This window comes from Phodopus roborovskii, unplaced genomic scaffold (genome assembly GCF_943737965.1).
Source record: "Phodopus roborovskii unplaced genomic scaffold, PHOROB, whole genome shotgun sequence".
In the NCBI taxonomy this organism is placed as follows: Eukaryota; Metazoa; Chordata; class Mammalia; order Rodentia; family Cricetidae; genus Phodopus; species Phodopus roborovskii.
The window spans coordinates 22,542,163-22,556,718 of record NW_026125281.1 but is presented as its reverse complement, the minus strand read 5'-3'; the positions used below and the strand labels follow the sequence as shown (position 1 = coordinate 22,556,718).

Sequence of the window (14,556 nt, the reverse complement as noted above, 5' to 3'; positions counted from 1 at the left end):
ATGAGCATTCTTGTCCAGGTGAAGTAAACCCTCATTAAATCTTGGCTGAGATTTTTATAAATGAGGTTGAAGATCACTACAAGTAGCCTTAACTGAGAATAGCAACCCCTCATCTATTGTCACCTCTGTCCCCTTTACCCTTCTATGGTTTCCTTTCTCTTCCCTAAAAAGGCCATTTTCTACATACTTACATGTCTTTCTAAAAGACTCATGTTCACACATTTACGTGTGTGTGCGCGCGCGCGCGCGCGCGCAGGCCCCACACAAGCCACAGTACACACACACACATGGAGGTCAGAAGACAATTTCTTGGTTCTCTTCTTTCATGTACTTGGTTTCTGTGACTTGAACTGAGGTCATTGGACTTCTCTAAAAGTACTTTTGCCCTTTGAGCCATCTCACCATCGACTGGGATCATGTTTTGAGACAAGGTATTCTTATTCTATTTCCATTCTTAGCAGGTTCTCTAACAATCTGATTTTGTGTAGAAAGGACATAGAATTGGTGGCAACTTTGCTTTGTCAGTGTTTCTTTTCAGTAAACACTGCCACTTGGATTCACAATTGTATACACCTGTTCTACGGGACTATGCCTGAACATTTCAGAACCCCATTTGTAGTAGTCCCTGAAGGAAATCACTAGGGCTCATTTCCTGGATTTATCTTTTATATTACTGTGGTGGTTTTAAAGAATATGGCCCCCATAGACCTATAGGGAGATGTGGCCTTGTTGGAGGGCATAGTCACTGTGGGGGGGGGGTAGGTGGAATTTGAGGTCTCAAGCCACATCTGGTGTGGCATTCACTTCTGCTGCCTTCAGATAAGGATGCAGAATTCTTAGCTCCTTCTCCAGCACCATGTCTGTGTGCATGCACAATGCTTCCAGCCATGACAATAATCTCTGAACTGCAAGCCAGTTTTCCTTTATAAGACTTGCTGTGGTCACAGTGTCTCTTCACAGAAATAAAACCGTTTTTATGGTATGTAATTCCCTATGTCCCATTTCCAGATACATATAAATAAGAAAATAATACTATTTCCATTTGAACAAAGTCCTGAGACTAAAATGAGATAATGCACATGGCTTGGAACAGAAAACCTCAGTAAATGTTAGTGGGCTTTTGAGATCCGAGTCATGAGCCCACAACTATGGGCCAAAGCTGGGACTAAATGATCCCAAGGCAAGAATCATGCCTCTCATGCCAGCCTCTGCTTCTGTTTGGATCAACTTGACATTTCAAGGAAGTCACCAGCACTTTTAATACCATTTTACATTGTCCTTGTTTCTCTCAAATCTAAGAGGCACATTCTGTTACTATTCCCTGTTACTGTGGAAGCTTGACCCCAGTCGCTGGCACCCATATATATACCCAAAGAGTCTGGGATGTTATGGTGGAAATTCCACCCAAGCCCCCTCCCCTGTCTCCCCCCAAACTTTGCTGCATCTCAGAAAGCCCACCAAATGGTGATCCCTCCCCACAAGATGCTCAATACTACTAATAAAGAGTATTTAAACTATCCCCCGGAAAACAGGCTCCTGGTTTTCTGGTTTCCTCTCTGGTGGGGGGGGGGTGCTGGAAGGTCATCTGGGAGCCTTGTATTCTTTAAACGTGGACTTTTTGATTTGGTTTGATTTGGATTGCTGTGCAGATGGAGAGGGTTATTGGGGTGTAGAAACTTTTCATTTCCATTTTAGAATAGCAATCCGAAGATGGTCCAGAAACATTTTTTATTCAATTCTTACAGTACCTCTCATTTCTTACTACACATTATTTAGGACATCATTTTCTTCTAAGATTTAAAAGTGTTCATTTTTTTAGAGGGCTTTGCAATCACCCATAAGTACATCTTGTTATTTTCAAGTGATTAAGAAAAACCAAATACAGAGCAGGCATCACAGAACATACTTGTGATTATACTTTTCATTTCTCAATTTTGAGAAGTGCTCTATCCACTGTTTCAGAAATTCCAGATGAAAGCAAATTTATAAAGGTACTTGCCAACATTACAGATGCCTAGTAGATTGATTAAGCATTATTTACTAAGCCCTTGTGTTAGGAATAGTTTTCCCTGCTGTTCAGGTCCCACTACCGAGCCAGCCCCAAATAATACACACAGAGACGCTGTATTAAGATATAATTCTGTTGGCCAGTTACTAGTTTCTTGTCCGCTAGCTCTGTCTTAAGTATTAATCCATTTCTATTAATTTAAGTATTTCCACGTGGCCTCCTCCTATCCAAGAGAGGAAGTGGCGTTCGTCTCTCTCCATCCTCCATCTTGGAACTCCCCCTACCACTTCCGGAATCCTCCTTCTCCTAGTCCCGCCTATCTTGCTTTCCTATTGGCCAACAGTGCTTTATTCATTAACCAATAAGAGAAACATTTTTACAGAATGACATCTCCCATCACTCTTGGCCATTGACATAGTATGTGTGCACCATCTACAGCTGTAAATGGAATATTTCTGTGGCTTTCCGGAATGTTAAGGAGCTTACACCTGTCGAAAGTGAAAGCAAAACAGGAGCCACATTGTTATACATTGTTATTAAGTCTCCACACCTTACTTCTGTTTCCTAAACCCAATGTATCCTGCAAACCAGGTTTTCAACCTAAGCTGAACTTGTGACCTCAAGTTGTATGCCCTCCCCCTTGTCTTACTAAACTCCTGAACCAGTGATATATGGTGATATATGGTTGCCCTTTTGCCTGACACCTTGGTGACTTCCCTTCTGTAATGATTCAGACATTATACTGGCCTTCCCCCTTCACCTGGAAGAATGCACTCAGGAAGTACCCTGGTCAGCCCAGGGTTCCATGGCTACTAGTCTGCATGCAGGTGTAAAGGACCCTTTAAAAGACAGACCCAGCTGGTGGAAGTGGCACATGCCTTTAATCCAAGCACTCTTGAGGCAGAGGCAGGCGGATTTAGGCCAGCCTGGTCTACAGAGTGAGTTCCAGAAGCTCCAAAGCTACAGAGAAACTTTGTGTCAGAAAAAGAAAGGAAGGAGAGGGGGAGGGAGGGAAGGAAGGAAGGAAGAAGGGAAGGGAGGAAGAAAGGAAGAAGGGAAGGAAGGAAGGGAAGGAAAGAAGGAAGGATGGAAGGAAGGATGGAAGGAAGACCCCTGCCCACATCTCTCTTTCCCACTGTTCCCTTGGGGCAGACAGGAGTTTTCCTATCTCCTTCTTCTTTCCTCTCTGTTTCTGTGTCTTTACCTTTTTTCTTACCTCCCCCTCGATAAAACTTTCAATGAGTCAGGTCTATAGGTCTGTTTCCCCATCTGCCTGCTGTCCATTACCCACCCCAGAACAGGGAACCTACCACATTATTCTTTATTCCCAACACCTTCCACATGACATATTCTTGCATTTATCTCTCCACCGGCAGCCTCGAGCCCCAGTTCCTACTCTTCTGTCCAGGTGCTAACAGTCAATTACCCCGACAGCTGTTTTCTATCAACCCTAACCCTTCCTCATAAAAGGGATCTCAAAAGCCAGTGAGGGGCTGCTCTCTGAAAGCCCTAGGGGAGACAGCCAGCTGGAGACTTCTAAATCCAGCTTGCTTCGATCAGGCAGTCGTGGAATTGCTCCCCTTGCCCCCTCCCGTCTAACAGAAACTGCAGCAAAAGAAGGACAAAGAGCTCCCCAGCTTCCTCCTTCCATCTTTTCCCTGAACCCGAAAAGAAAAAGAAACCTGTTAGGTTTGTGTATTTTTGCAGTTGTCTCCTGCAGATGGGAATTTCGGGGGGTGGGGGGCAGGCCCGGGCTCCCGGATTGGGATTGGTTAGGAACAGGGGATGAGCACAAGTTCACACTCGCCGGGCACCGCTTAGCGCTGCAAACGGCACGGGACGTGTGCGCATGCGCTGGCCCGGCACCCGGGCTGCGGGGTGTGCCTGGAGAGCGCATGGGCAGACAAGCTGTACGTCGGTTTGTCCCGACCGACGGGAGGGCAGTGTGGGCGCCATCTTCTTGGGGCCGCCTGGGGGCTCGGCCGGCTCGGTGGCGGCGGCTGCGACAGCCCCTGTCTGTGTGGTGTGTGCGCGCTCAGTGCGCGGTGCCAAGCACTTGTCCTCGGGGCGGGCGGGCGGGCGGGAGGGCGCGAGGCGAAGGCCAGGCAGGCGGGGCCGGGAGCGAGCGCGGCGGGTTCGGTTAGAGCCCGCTGACCCCACTCCATCACTCCCTCCCGTCAGCCTCCCCGAGACGGTGTGTGCGCTTGCTGGGATCTTGACCGCGAAGATCTCGGAGCATCGCCTAGGTATCTCTTTTCTTTGCCATGTCCACGCTCGTGGCGGCGCGGGAGAGCTCCGCAGGCCGGTGTCCTCGGGCTGCGGGGGCGCCGAGCGCATCAGCGAGGCGGGGAGCCGGCCGCTAGGGCGAGCTGGGGTGGAGCTTTCGCTCCTGGGACCGCCGAACGCTAGGGCACGTTGGTTGGGCGGTCCTAGTTAATTTGAAAGCCAATTTGGGCTCACACTCTGGCGACAGTGTTGGATCCGACATAGCAAGTGGCGGTAAAAGAAGGAAACTGATGCTCGGGAGCGTGGACAAAGGCTGTGAAATCGATGCCTTCGGAGTATTCCCCATTGATGATGATGGATGACGTGAGAAGTTTGTGCCTTGTGGATTCGACTTCACTTAACAGTTCCTGACCCGGGCTCTATGTGGTCATGCTATTTATTTATTTTTTATTATTTTGACATCTGCATTATAAAAGGCAGATTTTTATCAGACTTGTAGACTGGGGTAAATTTCCTGCAGGAAAATTCAAGTTTAGAGTTTGAATGTTTTTCATAACTGGGCAGCAACACATGGTTGGGGACATTAGTAAACTGTCTCCTTTACCATGTCTGGAAAATGCCTTTATTTGATAGTTAAAATCGAGTGGATCTGAAATTGGAGCTCTTAAGTTCAGTCTGCCTTTTTTCTCTGAATCTTGATTAAAAGATGCACACACTTAAGATTAATTAAGATGGTGATTTAAATGGAAGGATGGCATGGTAAAATTAGCAAAGTTGTTTAAAATGTGTTATCATTAAATGGATTTTTAGGAATTGGCTTCCTTGTCCTAGAAGTTCATTGTGGCCTGACATTAACACCCTCACTATTCACTTTGGCATTCATAACTAAACCAGGGTTAGTGAGTGTTTCGATTTGTGCCCAGTGGCATTCAAAACTAGAACAGGATAATTTGTGTTTTGATTTTGGTGCAATCTAATGTATCAGCATACTCTTGTGGAGATTTTAAGGAAATAGATTATTGTAAGACATACTTGGAGTCTCTTAGCTATGTTCTAGATATTACTGCCTATGGATAAATGATGACATTGTTCTACTATGGCAAGGGCAAAGAAATTTAAGCATTAATTTTTATTTGGCAAATTAGAACAAACTTTAGGCCTCTTGCATTAGAATTCAATAGCTTTGTGCTTGTGAAACTGCTTAATGAAGATGGCTTATTTAAGACACTTAGATAAGGTGGCTTTGAAGCTAGGATGTGTTGTTAGAGGCATTTTGAATTTGATGTCTACTTATTTCCATGAAATTCTCCAAATTCATGGACTTGTAGCTAAATTTATTTCCTCAAGGTCCAACCCCTTTGAATTTAACAAGTTTATGGTCAGACAAAGTAGTTCTTATCATTTGCTCAAATCAGCCAAGTCAGTTTATATGGGAGTCTTGGAATTTGAATGTTAACAGGTGTTTCAAGGAGCCATTTATAGATTTTGTTGAAGTGTTGGGTGTGGATATTGTTGAAGTTAGGCTTACATTTTTTTCTTTTTTTTTGTACTACAAAGATTCTAATAGTAAATCTCAATTTAAAATGTGGTGTGTGACATTGGTTTTATTGATTAACCATTCAAACTTAAAGGAATATGCACAGTGCTACTTAGGTTTAAGGGAACAAAATTTTATTTGCACATTAATATTAAGTAAAATGATTAATTTGGCACATTTTAAAAGTTATTTGGTAAATATTGTTTGTGAAAGCTCTATATACAAGTTCCTTCAGTACTAAGTTGAGTTTTGTTTTTAGTACTGAATATTGGCAATCCCAATATTTCTAATTAGTCTTTATATTGTTTACTTCTCTATATTATTATTGTTTCTATAATGTAAGTATGTAGGGTAGTATTTTGAAGTGGCTGTTCACATAATAAAATTCTAAAGTTGATACAGTTTTTTGTTTTTTTGGTTTGTGTGTATGTGTGTTTGAGATGAATTTTAATATTCTACTGTTGTAAGGATATTGGATAAGTAGTGCCATTGATTTTATTTCAGCATTTGTTTCTGTATTTGTATATGAGGAATTTGTATTCAAATGGTAGCCGTTGACTTGGATTTATTGCATAACAATTGATAGTTTTATAGTGTTGGCATTTATTTATTATGTCATTTTGAATTGTTGCTTTGTTTGACTTAGTATTATGTTTTGAAAGGGTGGAGACTGGCAAGGGAGTTGGATATAAGTCTGAATTACATGTTTGGGTCATCTTTAGGTGAAGTGATGGAAAGTCTTTAAATATTTGATTTTTAAATTGATGTTTAACTTATAAAACAGATTTTTTAAAAGTACATGCTCAACTTATCAGCCTGTGATAAACGTGGACTTAATGATAGAATTCAGTGAGCTTTGGTATATTTATACATTAATTCCAATGGAGTAGTATAATTTTCTGCATATGTTTTTATTTTCTAATACTTCCCAGTTGTCTGCCTGGCATTATACTTCTTCGTTTGTTAAAGAAATATAATAAAGTTCCCATAGTGCTTTACATTTTTCACTCTGAGAGGTAATTCTGAAATGGATGTCAGGCATTGAGATCAATTACAGAGTTTAGAGATTAATTATATTTCGTTTTCTTTCCACAGTTAAGTTGCTTTTACAGAATTAACAGGTCTTCAAGAAATAAAAGGAAAAGGTAAGACACCAGAGTTTAAGGCTTTGCACCAAAATGTGACAGGGATTAGTGCATCTTTGTACTCATTGCTTCTGTTTGTATGTGGCAGCTGAGTATCCGGAGCAGAAATTGTACACGGGCTTTTCTGAATATGTAAACTTTATTGTGGTCAGTAACAGACAGGCCAGTAGGAGACACATTTCTAAACAACCTGAAAGTAGTTTGGTCTGTTGTGAAACAGCATTTGGCAGACTTACAAAGGAAGAGTTGATATTTTTAATGTTCCAATTGAAAAGGATTACTTTAGGGCAGTTGCTTTATTTGTATGTTTATAGCATATTTGTTTCAAGAATTAGATAAAATCAGTTTTTTTTTCTTTTGTGTGTGTGAACTAGTATCTTGCTTCCATTTATTAATGCTGAAGGAAGCAGGAGCCAGGTAATTATTAAGCTAGTTTGTGCTAAGGTACTGCAAAAATAAGATTTGCTATTATGTGTACCTTTTTGTCTGCAGGTCATTATTGCTGTGGTTTGAGCTCAGCATGGCTGTAGTCATCCGTTTACTGGGGCTTCCTTTTATTGCGGGGCCTGTGGATATCCGTCACTTCTTCAAGGGCTTGACTATTCCTGATGGAGGAGTGCATATAATTGGAGGGAAAGTTGGGGAGGCTTTTATTATTTTTGCAACCGATGAAGATGCGAGACGTGCCATAAGTCGTTCAGGAGGGTTTATCAAGGATTCATCTGTAGAGCTTTTTCTTAGTAGCAAGGCAGAAATGCAGAAGACCATAGAAATGAAAAGAACTGCTCGTGGAGGAAGAGGGCGACCAGGATCAGGGGCATCAGGGCTTAGCAACCTGTATCATTTTATTGATGCTATGAAGGAAGAGGAGAGTTATTCTGGATATGGTTCTTCAATTAATCAAGATGCTGGGTTTCATGCTAATGGTACAGGACTTGATGTAAGGCCAAGAAAGACCAGGCCATCAAAGGCTGAGAACCCTTACTTGTTTCTACGAGGTTTGCCTTACTTAGTAAATGAAGATGATGTACGTGTCTTTTTCTCTGGTTTGTGTGTGGATGGAGTGATTTTCTTAAAACATCATGATGGCCGAAATAATGGTGATGCTGTAGTAAAATTTGCGTCATGTATTGATGCTTCAGGAGGTCTTAAATGCCATAGAAGTTTCATGGGTTCAAGATTTATAGAAGTAATGCAGGGCTCAGAACAACAGTGGATTGAATTTGGTGGTAATGCAGCTAAGGGTGGTGATGTTTCTTGTTTGAGAGCTGAAGAACATTCTCCATCAAGAGGGATGAATGATAGACATTTTCGAAAACGGACTCATTCAAGATCTCCTAGAAGAACACGTTCTCGCTCTCCTCTTGGATTTTATCTTCACTTAAAAAATCTGTCCTTAAGTATTGACAAAAGAGATTTAAGAAATTTCTTTAAAGATACTGATCTGACTAATGAACAGATTAAGTTTTTATATAAAGATGAACGGAGAACACGGTATGCCTTTGTGATGTTCAAGAATCTAAAAGACTATAATACTGCTCTTGGTTTGCATAAGACTGTTTTACAATATCGTCCAGTTTTTATTGATCCAATCTCTAGAAAGCAAATGGTGAAATTCATTGAATGCTATGAAAAGAAGAGACCAGGGTCAGTAGAGAAAGGAAGGCCTGGACATGTTTCACAAAAGTTATTTGAAGAAGGTTACTCTGGTCAGAAACTGTACATATATATAAGAAACTTTCCATTTGATGTCACAAAAGTTGAAGTGCAGCAGTTCTTTGCAGACTTTTCCCTTGTTGAGGATGACATTTCCTTGCTTTATGATGACAAGGGAGTTGGTTTGGGAGAAGTACTGGTGAGATTTAAATCGGAAGAACAGGCCATGAAAGCTGAACGCTTAAACCGCACAAGATTCCTAGGGACAGAGGTGTTGTTAAGACTTATATCCGAGGTACAAATGCAGGAGTTTGGTGTCAATTTTTCCTTTATGTGCAATGAGAAAACACAAGCCCGTTCCCAGTCACACAATAGAGATGACCGTTCCCGTCTGTTTGACTTAAAAGACTCGCCAGTATGTTCACTGGGCCGGTCTGAAAGCATTGGTTACCAGGCAGAAGACTTAAGGTATCCCCACAGGTATTTCCAAGAGTCTGGCAGGCACCCTCCGGAAGACTTCCATCACTCCCTAGAAGACTATAGACAACCCCGGGAGGAACACATCAGGTGCTCAAGAGAGGAAGACTGGAGACGGCCTCTGGAGGAATGGCGATGGTCACCAGAAGATGACTTCAGGTACTCTCGTGAGAAAGATTTTAGGCAGCTACCAGAGGATGATTTCAGATACCCTTGGGAGGAGGACTTCAGACAGCCACCTCAGGAGCACTTCAGGAGGCCACCCCAAGAACATTTCCGGCTTTCCCGAGAGGAGTATTTCAGACATATGGCAGATGAAGACTATAGGCACCATTTTGATGAGGACTTCAGGACCGAAGAAGATTTGAGATATCCTACTGATGAGGATTTTAGGCAGCTCTCTAGGGAAGACCTCAGGGCAATACCAGAGGAGAACCTTGGATTTCCTGATAGTTTTAGATCTCCTGGGGAGGATTTTTGGACCTCACCTGATTTCAGAGGTCATCGTCCTTTTATGAACTTTGGTTACTTGGAAGGTGGCAAGTTTGATTTTGGAAAGCATAATATGGGATGTGTTCCTGAGGGAAGATTTATGCCTGATGTAAAATTACATTGTGGTTCAGGTAGAATAACTCCTGTTAAGATCATGAATCTTCCATTTAAAGCTAATGCTAATGAAATTTTAGACTTTTTCCATGGTTATAAAGTCATACCTGACTCAGTTTCAATACAGTACAATGAGCAAGGGTTACCAATAGGAGAAGCCATTATTGCTATGGTAAATTATAATGAAGCTATAGCTGCTATTAAAGAACTAAATGGTAGACCAGTTGGTCCCCGCAAAGTTAAACTCATTTTGCTTTAGAGAGCCTTTCTAAGTCCATAGTTGATGCAGCAAAAATATAGCTTTCTTAAAAGTTTATTTTTAATTATCTAATTAAACATTTTGATTTTAACCTGTGAATAGACAGAGTGTGTTGTGTAAATCTGGATTTCCTTTGCTTACAAATGGATATTCTTTTTCTCTCTAATTTAAAATTTCATATGCTCTTTTTTTCTTTGATAGGGGAGAGGAAACAAATTTCCTGAATTTCTTAGTTTCATTGATGTTATGGATAAAGCCCAGTCTTGTGAAATGTGGAAGTTATGTTTGGGGAAGGTAAATCTATCTTTAATTTTGTTTTCACCATCTTTTACTCAGACTGTGTAAGGAAATGGTGGATGACTGACAGACTTATCAGGTTTGGCACTTTAATTGCTACCTGCCTGCAGAATTCCCTTTTGTTTGAGATATTGTTAAGGTCTCCTATTAACTCTAAATAGTTCAGAAAATGAACACACTGTGAACTTGAAATTTACTTATGTGAAAGGCTTAGGAAATTCCCAACATTTGTATTCACAACTCTGAAAAGTTTTATAAAATAAAGATGCAACTGAAATACTTATTAGCTTGTGTTTGTACAACAAGAACAAAGACAGCATTGCAGCTGGGTATTATAAAATTTCTCAACAGTTCTATTAAAACTATATGGTGAGCAGGACCACATAATGTGTAATAATAATAATAATAATGCACAGGTCTATGATTTCTTCAACATCACTTTATCCTGAGAACTGGGGGGCCTAGGGCTTATCCTAACTAGATTGCTAAGATTAACACAAAATGTTCAGAAGACAGTAAAATAATTTGTTTAGGGCTAAAGGGGGACTCTCTGGCTGGGAATATGACAAATGAATATTGTTTTTCTAGGAACAAGTTACTGGTGGCTTATTTGGTTTCCTTTTTTAGCTTCAAAGCATTGTATTTATTTGCAAACTCACTAAATACAAGATTTCTGAGCATGAATTTTGACTTTGATACTCAGTGTTTATATTTTGCTTCTATCAATTAGATTTTCCTTACCCATAATAATAGAAGTAGCTGACAAGGGACACATAATTTATTAGGCAATAAGTCCTTTAACGTATGATCTCTATTATCCCTATTTCACAAATGAGAAATGAAGTTTAGAGAGGGCAAGCAAGCTGCTTCAAGTAACACTAAGGAACCAATTTCAACCCCTATAAGCAGACTTCTAATTATACCATGTCCATAAATATTTTTGCTGTGTCACTTTATTACGTGGTATTTTTAACTTTAGTAAAGTTATGATGAAATATTTAATGAGCAAATTACATTTTCTTTGTTTTTAAAGTTGCATTTAAAGTATGATACTTAAACATTGTTAGCTAAATTAAAGAGAAAAATGACTTAAGAATTTATAGTTTCTCTTGGGAATATATATGTGTGTGTGTGTGTGTGTGTGTGTTTCCAATTCAAAGTTCTTCATTTTATCTAATTTGATTGATGATTTTTATAGTTTATATGAAACTAATAAGTTTTACCTACTTTCTTCATCCAGACATTTCCCACACTAAGTAGTTGTGAATAAAATTCCGTAATGTAGTGTAGAATACTTTCAGTATCTTGAATTAACATTCAGTGATTTAAAGAAATCAAAGAGAAGTCTGCATAAGTTTTTGTTTTAAATAGTTAATAATTAAATAGAACAAATTGATAAATTTTGTTAAAAAAAAAAAAAACCCACACATTTTGAGTCTTAAAACCAAAAAGCTTTTACAGATAGAATGAAAAATTTGACTACCTAAGCCAAGGACAATGACCACATAGATGGTTCATTTGATCAGATGTGTCAGACTGTAAATACTTCCCAGATCAATACATAGTGATACACCTAAGATATAGCTTAAAATGAAAGACTATTGAGTGTGTAATTGCTACACAAGTTGGGCTGGGGTGGAATGGTAGAGGTGGGAAGAGGCCAGCTGGGAAACACAGCTCTATGTCTTGACTTGCTTTAGTTTGTATTCTGTGTGTGAGTGCTCTGCATGTATGTGTGTGGGCCATGTGTCCGTGGAGCTGAGGGGAGTGCTCTTAACTGCTGGGCCATCACTTCTCCCATGCCTTGATTTTCAAGTTAAGTACTGTGGCCATTTTATCTCAGTCACCAGGCTTAGTATATAAGGCTTAGTATATATTTACTGGTGTGTCTGTATGAGGCTAGAGTTTGATGGTGTCTTGTTTAAACACTTCAACGTTTTTTTTTGGTGAGGCAAGGCCTCTCACTGAACTTGCTAGACTGACTGGCCAGCACTACTCTCCCCCCCCCCCCTCCAATCTTCCTGTATGTGCTTCCTCAGCACTTTCTGGTTTTAGTTGTGCAGCAAACACCTCACTGACTGAGCCATATTGCTCAGCCCCAGGTTTAATATTTTGTGAGCTTTATTATAAACATTTGCTTTAGAAAACTTGCTTCCTAAACAGTAGTAAGGGAGCTGTTTTTGCACATCTCTTTCTAATACTGTCTTGAGTAACATGTTGATTTAACTTCAGTTGGCCATGGTAGTAGCTAATACTTACACCAAGTCAGAGTATTTTTCCTTGTTTGCAAAGCCTAGGGAACTGTACACGATAGTTTCAGACACATGAAGGTCTATTGCTTCATGCTTTGATCGTTCAGCTTCAGTAATTCCATGGCCAGATTTCTATCTATCAACAGTAGGTACACTGGGAATGTGTTGGTGTTCTCTTAACATGTGTTGTTTTACATTCAAGTTATACTTTTTGTTGTTGTTGAGAATGTATATAAAAATAGGAAAACATCCCTAGAAAGGAAACTTAATCCTGTAAGATATGTCAAACCATCCTGGAGATGAGAATATTATTACAAAGCAGTGGCTTTTGATCCTTATTACCTATTAAGATTATCAATGCTTAATTTTTATTAGAGATGCCAAATGATGGGCTATTTACCATGTTGAGGTTTTGTTGTTTTTAGTTGTGCTGGGAATTGAACCCAGGACCTCATTAAGCATGATAGGCTAGTGCTAAACCCTAGCCCAGTTTTCACTTTCTTAAATGTAGTGATATCCTAACTGGTTGTGTTAGTTATATAATAGCTTTGTGTTTGCCTCGTTGCCCACAAATAGTAAAATGTCTAATAATTCCTTTTGTTTTTATATATATACATGTATATAACATTTTTTTTGTCGTTTGTTTGAAACAAGGTTTCTTTGTGTAACAGCCCTGGCTGTCCTAGAACTCACTCTACTGACCAGGCTGGCCTGAAACTCACAGAGATCCACCTGCCTCTGCCTCCCTAGAGCTAGGATTAAAGGTGTGCACCACCACTAGGCATATACAAGTAATCTTAACCATGTTTTGTAGTCTCCTGTAGTCCATGCTGGTCCTGAACTCGGATGAAGCCAAGGATGACCTTGGACAACCAATCCCCAGTCTCTGCCATCTAAAGTGGAACAGCAGGCTTGTTCCCACACTGAGCTCTTGTTCTTAGAACATTCTCTGAAGTAGGAACAGCAGCTGTAGAACCACAACTGTTTGCTGTATTAGGCATGACTTGAGGCAGTTGCTGCTTGAGAGAAGTTACGATTCACTGACAGCAACTGAAATACCACAGCTGTTTCTCCTCTCAGCTCAATATCAAATTTGAATACTGAGCAAAAATATTAAAATCAAGTAATAATCTCCCTTCCTTAACTAACCCAGGGCTTTAAAGTATTGTGAGAAAAAGTACCAAAGTAATCTTAAAAGTATTCTCAGGGAGAAATACTTTAAATTTTTTTGTTTTGAATAATTGCTTTGAGGTTCATAAAAGTGTTTTTCTTTTTTTTTTTTTAAACAAAAGAAAAAGAAATGTCAGACATAATGAAAGTCTGTAGATTTAGGAATAAATTATGTACATGTTTATTGACTGTGGTGGCCTGATAGTGTGTTTAGTGGATCATGGCATTCTATGATGAGGGAGGAACATTTCTAACAAATCACTTGCCCTCCAAGTGTCAGTGATTTACACAAGTAGAGTGAATAGTGCTTTAGAGTTAGTTTGTTGTAAACCAGTAAGGTTGGATGCAGCCTTTAAGCTGTACACTTATAAAACCTGATGTCGGCATTCCATACCTTTTACTTAGCTACATTTTTGCTGAAGAAACTAAATTTACGCACCAAATGATGAAACATAAGGTTATAATAAAAGCAAGAGAAGCAATCTTTTTACTTAAGGCATTATGGCATATTATTATTAAATGAGCTCTTCTGGTACTCAAAATCTAAAGTTTTAACCTAAAGAAACTGAAAGGAATTATTCAATCTTTTGTTATCTGATTCCTTTTGCATCTTTAATATGTATATATATATATATATATATATATATACTGAATTAAATCTGAAATGCTTTGATATACATAACTTTTGTTGTTGTTGTTTAATAGAACATATACAGAAAAAAAATACACTACCAAAATAGGATGTTGAAAGAGTGGTATGAGCCGGGTGTGGTGGCACATGCCTTTAATCCCAGCACTTGGGAGGCAGAGGCAGGAGGATATCTGTGAGTTTCAGGACAGCCTGATCTACAGAGTGAGTGCCAGGACAGCCAGGGCTACACAGAGAAACCCTGTCTTGAAAAAAACAAACACAATAACAAAGG

General features: G+C 39.8%; 1 protein-coding gene across 1 annotated transcript; it reads left to right on the top strand.

Annotated features, from left to right (window-relative positions):
* The first annotated feature begins 4,205 nt into the window (after nucleotides 1-4,205).
* Nucleotides 4,206-9,933, top strand: Rbm12b (RNA binding motif protein 12B). The gene is made up of 3 exons (XM_051198104.1): nucleotides 4,206-4,254; nucleotides 6,867-6,916; nucleotides 7,409-9,933. Exon 3 carries the CDS (start codon nucleotides 7,437-7,439, stop codon nucleotides 9,912-9,914), a length of 2,478 nt encoding a protein of 825 aa, XP_051054061.1. The 5' UTR covers nucleotides 4,206-4,254; nucleotides 6,867-6,916; nucleotides 7,409-7,436; the 3' UTR covers nucleotides 9,915-9,933.
* The last annotated feature ends 4,623 nt before the right edge of the window (nucleotides 9,934-14,556 follow it).

Coding starts and splice junctions, on each gene's coding strand:
- Rbm12b (XM_051198104.1), top strand. CDS start 7,437: ATGGCTGTAGTCATCCGTTTACTGGGGCTTCCTTTTATTGCGGGGCCT.